At 57.4% G+C, this 15,731-nt stretch overlaps 2 protein-coding genes across 4 annotated transcripts in view; one reads left to right on the plus strand and one right to left on the minus strand.

Moving 5' to 3' along the window:
- The window catches only part of CRMP1 (collapsin response mediator protein 1), a 77,669-nt gene extending 75,351 nt beyond the window's left edge, over positions 1-2,318 (plus strand). For both annotated transcript variants that reach the window (XM_047091862.1, XM_047091863.1), the window contains exon 14: positions 1,254-2,318. In XM_047091862.1, coding sequence (XP_046947818.1) covers positions 1,254-1,345 — 92 coding nt within the window. In that variant the 3' untranslated portion in view covers positions 1,346-2,318. The remainder of the gene's footprint in view (positions 1-1,253) is intronic.
- Positions 2,319-7,887: 5,569 nt separating this feature from the next.
- The window catches only part of EVC (EvC ciliary complex subunit 1), a 72,669-nt gene continuing 64,825 nt past the window's right edge, over positions 7,888-15,731 (minus strand). Inside the window, exons 18-21 of one of the 2 annotated variants that reach the window (XM_047092145.1) lie at positions 11,254-11,380; positions 9,435-9,528; positions 8,658-8,769; positions 7,888-8,118 (exon numbers count right to left, since the gene is read on the minus strand). In XM_047092145.1, coding sequence (XP_046948101.1) covers positions 8,037-8,118; positions 8,658-8,769; positions 9,435-9,528; positions 11,254-11,380 — 415 coding nt within the window. In that variant the 3' untranslated portion in view covers positions 7,888-8,036. Of the gene's footprint in view, positions 8,122-8,657; positions 8,770-9,434; positions 9,529-11,253; positions 11,381-15,731 lie in introns of both variants that reach the window. The other variant, XM_047092146.1, reaches the window with a different exon arrangement.

The following is a 15,731-nucleotide window of genomic DNA, read 5'->3' on the forward strand; positions in this document are numbered from 1 at the left end:
CAGGTGTTTTTGAAGTAGCTGACAGGTAACCAGCAGGGTGGAGGTGATTATGAGGGAAACTGGTGTTGAGCACTCCATCCGATTTCTGAATCTGGGACAAAAGGAAGTGAGGCCAAGGGAGGTTGGGTCTGATTCCAAATTACCTGGGTTCCAGACATGACTTGTACTGGAACCTGTCTCCTGACTGGACCCCAGGGCCCTCTCATGCCATCCCTCCTTTCGGCATTGTCTGTCTGTCACTAGTAATTCACTGAATACGTATTTATTGAGCATCAGGCACTGGGCTTGGTGCTGGAACGTTAAATCTTTAACCGCAAGGGAATGCATAAAATTGGAACGGTCGGCTTTGCAGATTTAAAACAAAACCTGATGCCCCTTCTCCATGGAGGTCTGCCCATTGCAAATCAGGTGGGTAAATCCAGCTGTAAGTGGTTCACACACATAAATGCACATGCATCCAGGGGCGCCTGGGTGGCTCAGTTGGTTAAGCGTCCGACTCCGGCTCAGGTCATGATCTCCCAGCTGGTGGGTTCGAGCCCCGCGTCGGGCTCCGTGCTGACAGCTCGGAGCCTGGAGCCTGCTTCGGATTCTGTGTCTCCCTCTCTCTGCCCCTCCCCCACTCATGCTCTGTCTCCCTCACTCTCAAAAATGAATAACTGTTAAAAAAATTTCTTTTGAAAATGCACATGCACCCACTCCCATGCATGTCGTACATAAAATGCGTTTGACGTATCGGGCATGCTGTGTGCTGCTCTGACTCCGGTAGAAGCTGGAGCTTTGGGGACCAACCAGTTGGGGCTGGAATCCCGGCTTACCCGTCCTCCAACTTTGCCCCCCAAGATGCATGACCTGAGCCTCAAATTCCTCATGTAGAAAGTTGGGGTAGCCACCCCCCCACTTCACAGTATCGTTGTATACCCTAAGTGCAAGCACATATGTTAAAGCACCAAGTGTATGCCTGCACACAGTAGGCACTCAGTAAGTGCTGGCCCACCTGTCTCAAGAGCACGAAGCCAGGCAAGAAGTAGCACAAGGTGCTCAGAGGGTGCAAGAGGGTGACCCCAGGGCCGGAGGGGGCACAGAGGAGAGGGCAGTGAACCCCGTGGAGGTTGGGGGCCTTCCCAGAGGTGAGCCTGGACTGAGTCCCAGAGGGTCGAGCGGATGGAGGGATGTCACGGACGAGGGCTCAGCATCCCAGCTCTCAGGAGCGGCCCGTGGAACCGGTCTGGAGCGGTTGGCTCTGTCTCTTTCAGGTGCCCAGATAGATGACAACAACCCCAGGCGCACCGGCCACCGCATCGTGGCGCCCCCTGGTGGCCGCTCCAACATCACCAGCCTCGGTTGAAGGCGGACGAGTGGATGAGCCAGTGAAGCGTTCCAGGAATACTGTCAATCCCTTTCCCCGCCAGGGGTTGGGAAACCCGCGGTTTTATTTGGTACTGATGGGGGGAAAATTGAATGACGTTCTTTCCTCTTTTGTTTAGGAAGAAGTGGTATTAGTGTGGTGTGTTTGCTCGGAAACTCCTTGCCCCACAGTTGTGTGTTCATGCTGACTCCACCTCAGATCATGGGTCTCCATTGCCCTCCTTAGTGAACCCAGGTTCTAGCATCGTCTTGTACCGTCCCTTCCGCTTCTGACTCCACGGGCTCCATGATTCTCTGGGTGGTTCCTTTGCACCCTCGTAGCTGTTCTAGGATAGTTGATGCATGTTACTAAATTATGTATGCAAGTCTGTGAGTGCGTCTGACGGAACATCACCGAGGACCGATGTAGACACAATGCCCAGACCTCAGGCCCCCAGGGGCCCTTCCAAACTCTTCACACGGAGATGCTCGCTTGTTGTCCCCACCCCAAGTCCGCACTAGAAAGAAGCCTGCCCCACCCCTCCCCCACCCCATCCCCATTGAGACCTTCTGTGAATTTTCAGAGGGGCAGGGGAACCTTCCAGTGCTTTCAGAGAAACATCATCCACGTCCTGTGTCAGAAACTCCGGTCTCCGTGGCACTTGTGACTCGCCATGACGTCTTTCTGGTCTGTGTGTGTCCTTCCAGCCAGCTCCGACTTCAGGCCTAGCCAGGTTCACACTCAGAAAGGGGTCTCCCCACCCCCATCAGGGCTGATGACGGTGGGGCGACGGCTGCTCCCGGTTGCCCCGGTCCTGGTCCCTTCGAGGTGGTTGACGGGGCAGTCAGATTTTTAAAGTTTTGTACAAAGTTTTCCTTTGTAATCACCCCCATTTTTACTTAACAACTGACTTATTGTGGCTCTTATTTCTGAATTCAAAGCTTGTGAAAAAATAAAGAAAATAAACAGCCTTTGGCCCCACTGGTGTGTTTTCATTAAGGGGTGACTGTTCAGTTGGGTGCAAATGCCCCAGTGGTCCCTCCTCGTGATGACTGGAGTGTGGGTTGCTTCCCAGGACTCGCTCCTGTAGACACCGAGGGAGCAGAGGAGGGAAGAGAGGGAGCCAGTCACGAGGTGTGGAGGGTCGGGCTCAGATCCTGAGGCCGTGGTGGGTGGCTTCTGTGACACGGGCTGAGAGCACACGTCCGTTGTCTCCAAGCCTCCTTGGTGCCCTCTCTTCATATAGGTTGTGGGTCGGCCTCAGACTGGGAGTTCCAACCTCGTAAACATCACGTTTCTTCACTCCGGGTCCCATGAGCAGATGCACATTCTTGAGAAGGAAACACTCAGGCAAATTGCTTGTTCCAATTTGCCTTTAGTCGTAGTGACAGTGGTGGTGACGATTGATGACAGTGATGGTGGTGGTGACGATGCAGACAGTATCTGTGTGGTGCTATCCCAGAATTCGTGATCCCCAAAGACCACCAGGGAGCCGAGTCCGATGCAAAAGCAAAAGAGCCTTTATTCGAGCTAGCTCAAGCTCAGTCCCCTACCTGCACAGACGCAGTGGTGAGATGCCGGGGAGAGAGAGCGAGTTTCAAAAGCACAAAGGTTTTATAGGGATCATGGCCTTAGCCGATTGGCTGGAGAAGGGTCGTGGCCTCAGCTGATTGGCTGGAGAAGGGTCGTGGCCTCAGCCGATTGGCTGGGGAAGGGTCGTGGCCTCAGCCGATTGGCTGGGGAAGGCTAGAACAATGGCTGCCGAGGTGTGGTCCCACATCAGCAATTATCAGCGTCACCTGGAACTTGTTAAAAATGCAAATGTTGGGCCTGGTGGTCACAGACCCACTGAGTCAGAAACTCTGGGGGTGGGGCTCAGCAACCTGTGTTTGAACAAGTCTTCCAGGAGATTCTGATGCACCTGAAGTTTAAGAACCACTGGGTCTGAGGGTCTCTAACATGTTTGGCCTCAGTGTATACAGAACGTTTCTCACTGGTCACCTATTAACCATTGGCTGTCAGCCTTGCCGTGCTATATAAATACCTAGCATCAAACACCATCCCCAGAGACTCTGATTTAATTGGTTTGGGGAGGGGTAAAATGCTCCCAGGTCATTCTAAGCCTGGACAGGGTTGAGGGCTCCTGCCTCTGGCCCCTACCTGAGAGAAGCCCTCCCTCTTCTACTCACGCTTTCCACGCCTCTCACACTCCCCTTCCTCCCACCTCAGACTTCAGAAAAATGCATCAATCGGTAAGTTACTTAAGGGGAGGAGGCGTGTTCTGAGGTTTGAGCAGGAACCTCTTTCTGTGGCCATGTCGGGGACATAGTCGCTAGTCGGCCGGCCTAGGTCTGCTCTTTCGTGTGGCGCTGCCAAATGTTGGGTACTCTGTGAGGTAGGCTCTATTACTATCCCCCTTTCACAGATGAGTCCCAGAGCGTTCAGTGACATGTCCAAGGTCACACGGGGAGGAAGAGGCAGAGCCAGGATTCGAATCCAGGACCCACGCGGTTTGGCTCAAAGTACAAAGCTCCTTGCTCCTAACCTCTAACCCTTACTACCATTCAAGGCAGGATGCCTTTGATGGTCCTGCATCTACTTCCTGGTTTTAGTGTATTCTCCCTCTGCCCCCAAGGTCTGTTGGACCTTGGTTAAGGTCCCACATGGTGTTGGCTCGCAGCCTGCCGTGGACTTTCTTGAAACAAGGCTACATAACGGAAGGTCGAGAATGGAGGGTAAGGCCTTTTGACGTTTGGCCTCAGCTCATTCAGACTATTAAAGGGCAGGAAAGAAACTTCCAGATAAGTAAAGCTACTCGTCCCACTCTCTGGAGAGCACTTCGTCTCCGGCATCCATCACCCCCCGCCCCAGGCCACCCAGAAACGCAAGCAGAAGTCTTCTCTCTCAGGCCGACCCTGGAGGGGCTGCTGTCCAGCTGCGTAACCGGCTGAGGTTCCCCACCACCCACTGTCCCACACAACGTTCCCCAGCACGTCCGAGCGGCAGTCACGGGTCCGGGCGGTGCGAGACAGACGAGCCTTAAGTCTTGGAGGCTGTGCTGGAACATTCCTTGTGAGGCACATGCTTCCCTTTCGTGCTCCCCTTTGCCACGTCATCGCCTAGCCCCGGGCTCCGGGAATTAGGATGCGGACATCTTGGAGGGGGGATTATTCTGCTGTCCCGTCTTCTAAGTCTCTTTCCAGAAATTTTGTTTTATCTTGCCACGTTCGGGTATACGGTCCATCGTTCGCTAATCCTTGTGTCTAAGGAAAAGGAGGGCCCAAGACTCACATTTTCCCATATGCTATCCCATTGAGCCGGCACCGTTAATGGAAAAGACTATCCCTTCTCTCATTAAGCTGCAGCGGTGGCTTTCTTGTGGATCAGGTGACCGTAGTGTGTGGGTCTTCTGACGCAGTGGTCCCGAGGTGGCACGGCTAAATGGGCTGGGAGCCCCAGTCTGCAGTGCTTGCTAATTTCCACTGTAGCCAGTTTCAAAGTACCAACGTAAAGCCAGCAAGCTGGCAACTCCTAAAATTTAAGCGGGCTCTGGTGTCCCATAAGGGCTGGCCTAGCCCCCCTACCTCGGCTGGTCTATTTTTGCACCCACGCTGCACACGGACTGTAAAAAGTGAGACAGAATGGCCAAGGTCTCCTCATACCCATTTGCCCCCTGCCCGCTAAGCCCCAACCATTTTCCGACATCCCCAGCACTGCCTAACGCGTTCTGGCCCCCGAGTTTGCTTGGCCGCTTTGGTTAGTGCGCGCGGACCGGAGAAGGCTGCTCCTCCAGCCCGAGTGTCAGATCTCCTCACCACCCCCCCCCCCCGGGGGCTGGTCTCTGGACCAAAGTGCATGTGGTCGTGACTCTCTGTGGCACAAAGCGTGAGCCCTGATGATGCGCATTTGCAGGGGCAGATCTGCATCGGACCGATTTGCCTGTATCTCAACTGGTTCCAAATGTGGATGGGAAAGAAAGGGATGCTATTTATTACCCTCCCCATCCCAGCGGTAAAATACACAGTGCTAAGGGCCCCAGAGGAGCATCCAGTCCCATCAGAGGGGTGCAGGGAAGGCTCTTGAAGACAGAAGTCCTGCTGTTGGGATGTGGATGATGACTACAGACTCGGGAGGCCAAGGGGGATGGGAGGTGGGTAGAACTGTTCCAGGCGGCAGCAGCAAAGTCCTGTGCAAAAGCCCAGTGGCAGGCAGGGGCGGGCACGTAGGAGTCCATGAGAGGAGACAGGCTGCGTGGCTGAGACCGGACCTCGCAGGGTTCCGTGGTCCTTGTTAAAGATTTCCTTTTTCTCCTTAGAGCAAAGAATACCGCGGAAGCTCGTGAGTCGGATGTGCGTTTTTGGAACGTGTGGACCAGGAGACTGGGGCAGGGCACTTAGGAGTCATCTGTGGCCGCGTCTAGGTCAGCAGCCAAGGACAGGACAGGACAGACACCAGGCTGGCCAGAGAGGTGCTCGGAGCATCTACGGCCTTTCTGCTTGCAGCTGAGCTCAGACCAGAGGGTAGATGTGTGTAAAAGAAGGAATCTACGGTCTTCTCATTGGATCGTCCCTCATCGTCCCCACCAGCGCCACCTCCTATCTCTGTAACAACCCACAGCCCATAATGCACGTGGGGACGGGAACCCAGTGGAGGAGGGGGGTCGCGGTGTGTCCTCGGTCTCCCCTGCACGGATCGTGTGCTGTGTTTGCACAGCCCGGCCCCGGGCGTCCCCAGAGCTGGAGCTGGCAGTCGGTCTGCGATGGGATGAAAACAGAGAGTCCACAGCCTTTCCGGAATCACGGGCCCCTAACTGCGCCAAGCACAGTAGTGGGGCAGCAGGGCCGAGGAAGAGCCCAGAAGCACTGGCATGTGACACAGTCCCTTGGGCCGAGAAGGCTACGCTCGTGAAGCAGAATAACTTTCACGCAAGGTCTGCAGAAGCTGAGATGGCCTTCGATCTTTCAGAGATCCCGGTGCTGCTGGGGGAGGGGGGGTCTGGATTTACCAAAATCAAGTTATCAAAGCAGACACTCCCAACTCCAGAATGCCTCTGTGCAGAGGGCCCACACGACAAAAGTGGTTTCTATGTAAACCGGGTTCTCAAAACGCGGCAAGAAGGAAACCACCGCCTGTTACGGGACTCAGCAGAATAATGACATGCTTTATTCAGCCACAAGAGGGAGCTGGCGGTCAACTCTGGAAATCCCGCCTGCTGACCAGTCGCTCTGATGGGGAACATCCTTAACCAACCAGGGAACTGCCGTGGGAGACTTCTTCTGTCTCAGAGCTACTCCTTCCTAACAGAATCTAATTTAGATTTTAAGAAATAAAAATTCAGCCCACAAACGGTTCAGAAATCTCCCGAAGCCCACTACGTTCTGGGCTCACCAGGTACTGACACACTTTGACTCAGGGGACATCTGGCCACGTCTGAACACGTCTGGTTGTCACAACTGGGGAGGGCTCCTGGCATCTGGTCGGTGGAGGCCAAGGATGTCCCTAAACATCCCGCAAGGGCACAGGACGGCCCCCACCCCCAAACAGAGGATTAGCTCACCCAAAATGTCCACAGTGCCGGGTTTGAGAAGCCCTGATTTCAATGAGAAGAGTAATTTTCATTCCCAGTGGGAAAGACCTCTCCTGGCAGTGGTTTAAGTGTGGCCAGTCTGGAAGCTCCTGGATACTGTCCCTGCCCACTGGGAGCAGCAGTGCCCCTGGGGAACACGTCTCCTGAGGGAGAACTGCCATCTGGCAGAACGGCTTGTCCCCTCCCAGGGGAAGTCTGAGGGCTGAGTGGGGCCACCCACAGAAGACACCGCTGTAGGTGTCATTAGGTACCAGTAAGGCCTCAGATCCCCAGGGTGGGTGACGTAGGCCTGCAGGTCAGGGATTCCGTGGTCTGTGTCAGGGTCCTGGGGCCCTGAGACAACCTCCAAGGTGACCAGGCACTAGCTGCTGGTTGAGCCAAACATGGGGATTGGGACACGGTGCGTGGGACACGTCTCGTGGGACATGAGAACAAGGATGACAGAATTGCAGAAAAAGACGTGCCTGGGTGGCTCAGCTGGGTACGTGTCTGACTTCAGCTCAGGTCATGACCTCGTGGTTCGTGGGTTCCAGCCCCGCGTCGGGCTCTGTGCTGACGGCCCGGAGCCCGGAGCCCGCTTCGGATTCTGTGTCTCCCTCTCTCTCTGCCTCTCCCCTGCTCACGCTCTGTCTCTGTCCCTCTCAAAAATGAATAAACATTAAAAATAGTTTTTATAAAGAGATGGAGAAAAGGCTTCAGGCCAGGAAACGCCAGCCCCACCCGGAGACCCCCGCATTCCCAGCAGAACTCCGTGGAGTCTGGGGAGCAGGGGGGCCCCGAGGCTGGAGGCAGCCGCACGCTGGGCAGGCAGGGTGGGGGTGGGGGGTGGGGTTCAGAGATCCAGGGCCAGAGAGGTCCCTGAGGAAGGGAGCCACGTCTCCAAGCCAAAGAGAAAGAGAAAACTGCAGGCAGGGTTCCGACACGGGGTTTTCATTCCACAGGCGGCAGGGTCTGCCATGCTCACTCAGGCCTTCTAGGCACTTCTCCGCCTGTCCGTCTGTCCCTCCGGGCCCCCGGTGGCCCTCCCCGTCCCAGCCGGCTGGGGCGGGCAGGTGGCATTATTCCGGCTGGATCTTCCACATCGGCGCCGACCCAAACCGTAACCTACGGATGGCTTCTTTCCTTCAGCGGCTTCTTGGGGCTCTCGCCGTCGCCAGCTTCATTCTCCTGCTGGTTCAGCCTTTTGCTGCTTAAAACAAGGAAGCAATGCAGTGGTCACAACGTGAGTCCAGATCTGTCCAGAGGCAAGAACTCATCCGATCTGATCAGACGAAAAGGCAGTGACAGGCCTTCAAAACAGCCCCACCCCCTTTAACTGGGGTTGTCCAGAGACAAACACGGCCTCCGGTTTCCCTCTGTTGGGTGGGGGGAGGGGGTGATCACCTGAGGGCCACGGGGTAAAGGAAACCCCCCACTCAGAGGACTGGGCGCACCGGGACGCACTGACCCTCCTACAGACCCCAAAGTGTCTGCAGCCAGTGGGGGCCTGGCAAGAAGGGGACCGTTCAGGCCGGATGCTGGCGGGACGCGGAGCTAGGTCATGGCCGACCCGGCCAAACTGGACACGAATAGTAGCAGTGACAGGGATACCAACAGCTCCCGCCATCGTCCATCATTTCTGGGACCCTGTGGCTAACACCTCCGAGAAAGGCGCCTGTTTTCCTGCCCGGACTGTAAGCGGTCAATACGCATCCACTGGCAATAAGCCGGCCCCCCCCACCATACCTGAGTGATCCCGAGGGGTGGCCCCCTGCTGCAGGGTCATCGTCGGTGGGGCCCCCCGGGTTCCCTTTCTCCCGGGGTGGGGGCTTCTTCCTTCTCGTCCTTACACGCTTCTCTACAGAAGACACATAAACCCAGACATTGGGTGACGTCAAGCACGTGACAGCTTCCCTCGGCCTCACCCCGACCCAGCCGGGCATCTGCTGAGGACGTCCGCGGCCAAGGAGACACTCTGTGCTTTCTGCGATTACACCCACTTAACTTGTAGGGAAACTGAGGCCCGGGGAGGTGACGTGCTTTCCCAAGCTCGCACAGCCGTTACGTGACGGAGCTGGGATTCGAACGCAGGGCTGCCAGGCTCCCGCTGGGTTTCTGCCACGCCCAGCTGACCCGAGCTTCTGAAGCAGAAGGACCCTGACAGAGCAGCGTTGTTTTAAGAGACCCCTGTGTTCTCACACACCTCCCTGTCTCTATCCGGCTACACCACCTGTGAGGTCACAGTAGTTGCCGCCGGCAGGGGGCCAAGGGCTAATCACCCCCGTCTGTAAGTCGGGGACACAGAGGCCCGGGTGGTGAGCTGCAGACCTCAGAATCCAAAGTACTGAACGCTGGAGAGCAAGGCGGCCCTGGGGCTGTCTAAGTGAGTCCGCTCGTGGACGGGCAAGGACACAAAAGCCCGGAGAGGGTAAGCACGGTGCCCGAGGCCACACAGATGGTTAGTGGCAGACAGGGGACTGGAGCCCATACTCCCGCTGCTGTGCACCGCCTTCCACGACTTACCTGACGAGCCACGCTTGCTTGAAAATGGCCTGCTTTCGGCGAGGGGCACCCGGGCCAATGCCGCCAGCTCTGAGACAAAGCTCTGCTCGGCCTCCTGGATGCAAGGACAGAGGGTCATCTGGGTCCCCCTCTGCCCGTCCCGCCTCTGCACCACAGTGAGGCTGACGCCCTCTCCAGGGTGGCTGATGGCCCCGCATCCCTGGTGGCAGACGGGTCTCCAAGAAGAACCCAGAGACGGCAGGAGCAGGGCGGACGCGTGTGTGAGCACAGGAACCAGCACTTTCCGGCTCCTGCCAGGGAACTGTCCGTCCTCACTCATGCCAGCCAGGGAGCCCCATTTTACAGAGAAGCGTGCAGAGGTGAGGGCTCAGAGAGGGACACGGCACCCGCTTCTGCCCGACTTCAGAGTCTGAGCTCTTAGCTGCCGACGCTGTGGTTTAACCACCAACCTGGATTCCGTGACTTATTAGCTGCGTGACACTAGACGGTGACTTCAGCTCTCAGAGCTGCAGTGTCCCCACCTGTACCTGGAGTACGACAGTCACCTTGTCCTCAGTTATGGGACGACGAGGTCAGATGGCGTGTGTAACGCTCTTGGTTCCGTGTCAGGACAGACGCTCAGGGAACGAGCATTAACCACCTTGGCTCTCACCTGTCGCTGCCACACCGGTGGGGACTACTCTGACCGGGCCAACACTCTGTTAAGTGCTTCCATTCTGGAATATCTGATTTTTTTTTTTTAAGGCACCCACTTTGCTTTAAAAAAATTTTTTTATTTTTTTTTATTTTATTTTTTTTAATTTTTTTTTTCAACGTTTATTTATTTTTGGGACAGAGAGAGACAGAGCATGAACGGGGGAGGGGCAGAGAGAGAGGGAGACACAGAATCGGAAACAGGCTCCAGGCTCTGAGCCATCAGCCCAGAGCCCGACGCGGGGCTCGAACTCACGGACCGCGAGATCATGACCTGGCTGAAGTCGGACGCTTAACCGACTGCGCCACCCAGGCGCCCCCCAAAATTTTTTTTTTTAATATTTCTTTATTTTTGAGAGAGACAGAGACAGAATGAGAGTGGGTTAGGGGCAGAGAGGAGGGAGACACAGAGTCCGAAGCAGGCTCCAGGCTCTGAGCTGTCAGTACACAGCCCGATGCGGGGCTTGAACTCATCAACCATGAGATCATGACCTGAGCCGAAGTTGGATGCTCAACCGACTGAGCCACCCAGACGCCCCTATTTTAGTTTTTTTTTTAATGTTTATTTTTGATAGAGACAGAGCGTGAGCAGGGGAGGAGCAGAGAGAGAGGGAGACACAGACTCCGAAGCAGGCTCCGGGCTCTGAGCTGTCAGCACAGGGCCCGACAAGGGGCTCGAACCCACGAACCGTGAGATTGTGACCTGAGCCGAAGTCAGACGCTCAACCGACTGAGCCACCCAGGCGCCCCGCCACTTTGTTTTCATAACCGCACTTTATGAGACTTCCCCGTGATGAGCTACCCACTTCATTTCACAAGGGCTGAGCCACCCGTGTGTCCCAGGGAAAGTTCAGGCCTTGGGCACCAGCCGCACTGCCTTCGTGACCCTGAGAGGCCCATGTGATGGCGAGCCACGTGCAGGGAAGAGCTCACTTCTCCTCCGGCTCGGGAATCAGCACAGCGCTGCCCGCCCCCAAGGCTCACGGCCAAGCCGTCAGCCAGCGAGACTCAGCCAGGGCCAAGGTCTTTTTGCCGCGACCTGGGGTCACGAGAGTGGCCTTCTGCTGCTCCTGTTCCTCCCTAAACCCCGGCCCGCCCCGTGAAGGCGCGTTTCCGACCCTCGTACCTGTAGCTGGGTCTCAAGCTGGGCTTCCAGATGATCCATGGCCCCTGCCTTCTGCTTCCAAGCATGCAGGCGGATCCGCTGGTGCACGGTGAACTGGGCCAGAAACTTCTTCTGCTGTGCCGCCATCCTGGCAGAAGGAACGAAGGCCATCAGCGCCGCCCCAGCCGGAGGCGGGTTAATCAGAGACCCAGCACAGACGTGCCCCCGGAGGCTGCTGAGTCGTGGGAACCGGGGAGCGGAAGCCGTCCTCGGGCCCGTGGAGCCCAGAGAGAGGAATGGCCTTGGCCGGCAGGATTCACGGTGGCTGCACGGCCTGTGACAGCGGCCGCAGCTGGAGTCCCTCCACCCGGGTGGGGGCGGGGGGGGCTGACTCATCATAAACGTGAGTCACGCTCGCGACTTTGCAGAATCCCGCGTGCGCGTTTTTCGTTCGGTCCCGCTGGGTCCTCAGCGATATGAGCAGGACAAAGGGTAGAACACTCAGGGCAGGAGGCGCTCAGAGGGGGCGGGGGCATCCCTGGGGTCCCGCAGCTGCCCAGTGACTGAACGGCATGAAAATCATCTCAACCCAGGGGTGGGGGTGCATTCCCCTGAAAGGGCCGGGGACCCACCAGCTACCCATCCTTACGGAAAACGTGCAACGGGATGCTCATCTCCTAGCCTGCAGCATCCGAGCCACGTGAGGGGAAGAGCTCACTTCTCCTCTGGCTCAATGGCGGGGAGACGACTGGGGCCCCCCTGAAGACGGGGGCCCGTTACTCTGGGTGGCACAGCTCCGAGCGGGGCCGGCAGCAGGGTCCCTGACCGGGAGACGGCCCCCGCTTGCTTTCACCTTGCCTCCCCCCTACCCTGAATCCCCTCCTTCCTTGGCTGACCTTCCTCAGACCCTCAGCAAATAGGAACATCCCATCCCATCCACCTTGTTTTCCTAACGGCCCTTTGCCTCTTTCTTTCCAATCTTCTGTGAGTTCCTACATCTGCAGAAGCCACGTTTAGTGTCAACAGGGAGCTGTTCACGGAGTTTACCTTCAGGCACAGAATTGCACCTTGCTTTTGCTTCATGCTCCTCTGTCTGCCAGTCATAGCTTTCCCCTCTTCTTTGTAGTTGCCTGGCAAACTCCTATTCGTCCTCCAAAACCCCATCACTCATCCATCCATCCGTGTACAACTTCATTTATACATAAGAACATCCCTGGCCTGCCAGGTGCTGTCCTGTGTTTTGAAGATACAGGTGCGAACAAGAGAGTCACAGTCCCTGACTTCACGAAGCTCCACTTTGAACTCGGGTAGAGGATAGATGCGGAACAAATAATTGATACAGATGAGGTCAGTGCTCTACAGTACAGCCTCCCCCACACCCTCGAGGAGGCTGCATTGGTTTCCTGGAGCTGCTCTAACAAAGGACCACAAGCTGAGGCAGGGGAGGGGGCGCTTAAGACAACAGAAATCTATTCTCTCACGGCTCTGGAGGCCAGAAGGCTTCGGTCAAGGGGTCAGCGGGGTTTCTTTCCCTCCAAAGGTTCTAGAGGAGAGCCCGCTCCCTGCCTGTCCCAGCTCCGGGCGGCTCCCGGTGATCCCTGGCATACGTCCGCACCGTTCCCATTCCTGCTTCTGTCTTCACGTGGGCTTCTCTGTGTGTGACCAAATCTCCCTCCACCCCACCTGCCCTTGGATTTGGGGCCCGCTGGAATAATCCAACACGATCTCGTCTCAAGATCTTTCACTTAATGATATCTGCAAAGATCTTCCCTCTACACAGGTCACGCGCACGGGCTCCAGGGATTAGGACACGCACACACAGGTCACACGCACGGGCTCCAGGGATGAGGACATGCACAAATCTCCTAGGGGCCCCCATTCAGCGGCCAGGCGGCTTCTTGCTGTGAGCAGCCTGTCCTGTACCCGTTCTGCCAACAGTCCTGGTCACTCTCGGCTGCCACCCTGACTGCCTGTCCGCTCCCCGCCATGGACTTGGCTAATGGGCCTGCCAGGCAGTGAGAACTCTATCCGGGGGTGGGGTCGGAGTGGGGCTTCCCCCTGCCCGGCCCGGAGGTCCACGAAAGGGTCCAGGGGGGACTGAGACACAGCCGCCTGTGTTTACGCGATGCCCTGGCTACACGTAGACACAGGACAAGACGGGAGGCCAGAGGCCACAGCTCTAAGCCGGGAGTGAGACTAGAGAGCGGCCGAGAGAGAGGCCATGCGCCAGACAATCCTGCCTGCGGAGGGACAGCCATGTGGTGCTCTGGCCCGAGCATGAGCCCCTTCGGCACTGCTGATCCTCTGGACCTTCCGGAAGGAGAGGATGCCCTACTGTAGGATCTGAGTCACCTGGACGGGTCATAAACCCCTTCCTTTTGGACTCCTATTTGGTTATGGAAGTGGGTATTTAAAAAAAAAATCCCTCCTGAAAGAGTCCCGACTGCACAACTGTTTCAAGCCGCACTGCGCACCGTGCAGAAGGCACAGCAGTGACAATTGTGCTGGTGGTGAAGGACATCAGGCGTGGGGCGCTGGCCGCGGGCCGGCCCTGCCGTGGGCGCCGCACTCTCTGTGGGTCCTGACGGTAGCACCCTGTGAGCCAGGAGCTACCGTCACCCCACTTCACAGATGGGGAGCCTGAGGCTCGGGGCGTGAAGGGACCTAGCCCGCGTGTGGCCAGTCCACCGCCGTGTCACCTGGCACCCCTCAGCCGGGCTCTCCCACGATCCCACTGCTCCCCGGGGATGCAGTGTGGAGTTCGCCCTTGGACAGAGAATTGCTTTCATGCGCTTAGTCTCGTAACGTTCTTTTAAATCAACGATCCGTTCTCGCTACACGGCTCTGTCCCCAGGAGCCCTGGCGGACTTTCACCAGAAACTGCGAGCGGACGGGCACGGAGGAAAGGGCACCAACAGCCACGTATGAGCCTCTAAGTCACAGCGAGAGTCGGTCACGCACCCGCACCCCCACGGGGCTTTGCTTCCATCTCCCGTAAACCTGGCGGGGAGGTCGGACTGGGGGCGGCTGAGGCCCCTCCTCTTGGGTCACTGGGGTCCAGGTGAAGCCCTTGGGCTCCATCCATCAGAACCCCTGGAGAGGAGGAGTGGGGTAACGGCTCAGATTCCTGGGTCCCCCCGCACAGCCCCCGAGTCTGAGTGTCCAGGTGTGGGGCCTGGCATCTGCACGTTCGGGAGGAGAACCAAGTGAGATGATGCCCCCCCACGTCTGAGAGCTGCCGGGCCCGAGTCAGGTGGATAGCCGACCGTCAGGGCCAGGTGGCACTCAGGTGCGGGATGGCAGGACGTTTCCTGACCACTGCGAACGGCCGTTGGAGGATTTATGGACAGTGTGTGCGGGACTCAGTCCGACCCAGGGGACCCTGTGGTTCTTGTTTCCAGCTGTCCGATGAGGGGCTGGAATCTACTCGGAGGCCGCGCACGGAGCCCACACTTCCATCCTGCAGGGCCGTGGCTGTCTGCTGCTTCCAGCCGCCGGGACGCCTCTGCCTAGACAAGGGTCCGTCACCTGTCGTCCTTCAGCGCCCCTCCCCCCCCCCATGAGAGCACCCGCACAGATTTATTGCTGTTCCCCTGTCCGTCTCTCCCTCCAGGCTGTGAGCTCTGGGGTGACAGGCACTGTCCCCAGTGGCTAGCTCGGGGCCCAGCCAAGAGTCGGTGCTTACAGGGGCGTGCCGGGCAGCTGTCCACACTTGGGTGGACGGTTTCCACACAGGCCAGTGGCTTCTTCCGCCGAACACCTGTGTCTGTGTCTGTGTCTCAGTGCCTTCTCTGGCCACGGGGGTGTGTCTGGCCAGCTCAGGGGCCGGAACTGCTGGTGACATAACGCCCCCAGGGCAGATCCTCAACCCGTGCGGAACAGGGCTTGGCAGACAAATCCCCTATCTTTTGCACGCCTTGTTGACATAATTGGAAGTTGAATTTTATACCATCTCCCAGAAGGTCCAGAGCGGGATCGGGCCTCAGTTGCCGTGGGCAGGCTGCACGGCCACAGGGTTGGTTTGCTTCTTCTCCATTGCGGTAGGCCACACAGTGCCCCTACAGGTGGCCTTGCCCTAATCCCTGGACGCGTGAAGACGTTACAGTACATGGTAGCCGGGTCTCTGCAGGCTGGGTTAGGGTTATGAACTTTAGGATCTGGAGATTCTTCTGGACTCTCCAGTGGGTCTCAATCACCACAACGCTTACAAGCAGAGAAGTTTCTCCAAATGGAGTCAGAGAGATGAGGCGGAAGAGGAAGGAAGAGGACTTCAAGCATCGAGATGCAGGGACCACGAGTGAGGACCAGAGGCCTCTAGAGGCCGGGTGGCCCCCAGCCGACAGCCACAAAGCAAGGGGACCTCAGTTCTACAGAGACCTGTGTTGTGCCGGCGACCCGAGCAAACCTGGGAAGATTCTCCCCAGAGCCTCGTCAAGAGCCCACTGGGCCAACACCCCGAGCTTGGCCGTGGGAGACCCACAAAACCAGCACCCGCCGCA

The sequence above is a fragment of the Lynx rufus genome, unplaced genomic scaffold (assembly GCF_022079265.1).
Source record: "Lynx rufus isolate CCGP_SWC_20201006 ecotype Redwood Valley unplaced genomic scaffold, mLynRuf1.p SCAF_3, whole genome shotgun sequence".
NCBI lineage: Eukaryota > Metazoa > Chordata > Mammalia > Carnivora > Felidae > Lynx > Lynx rufus.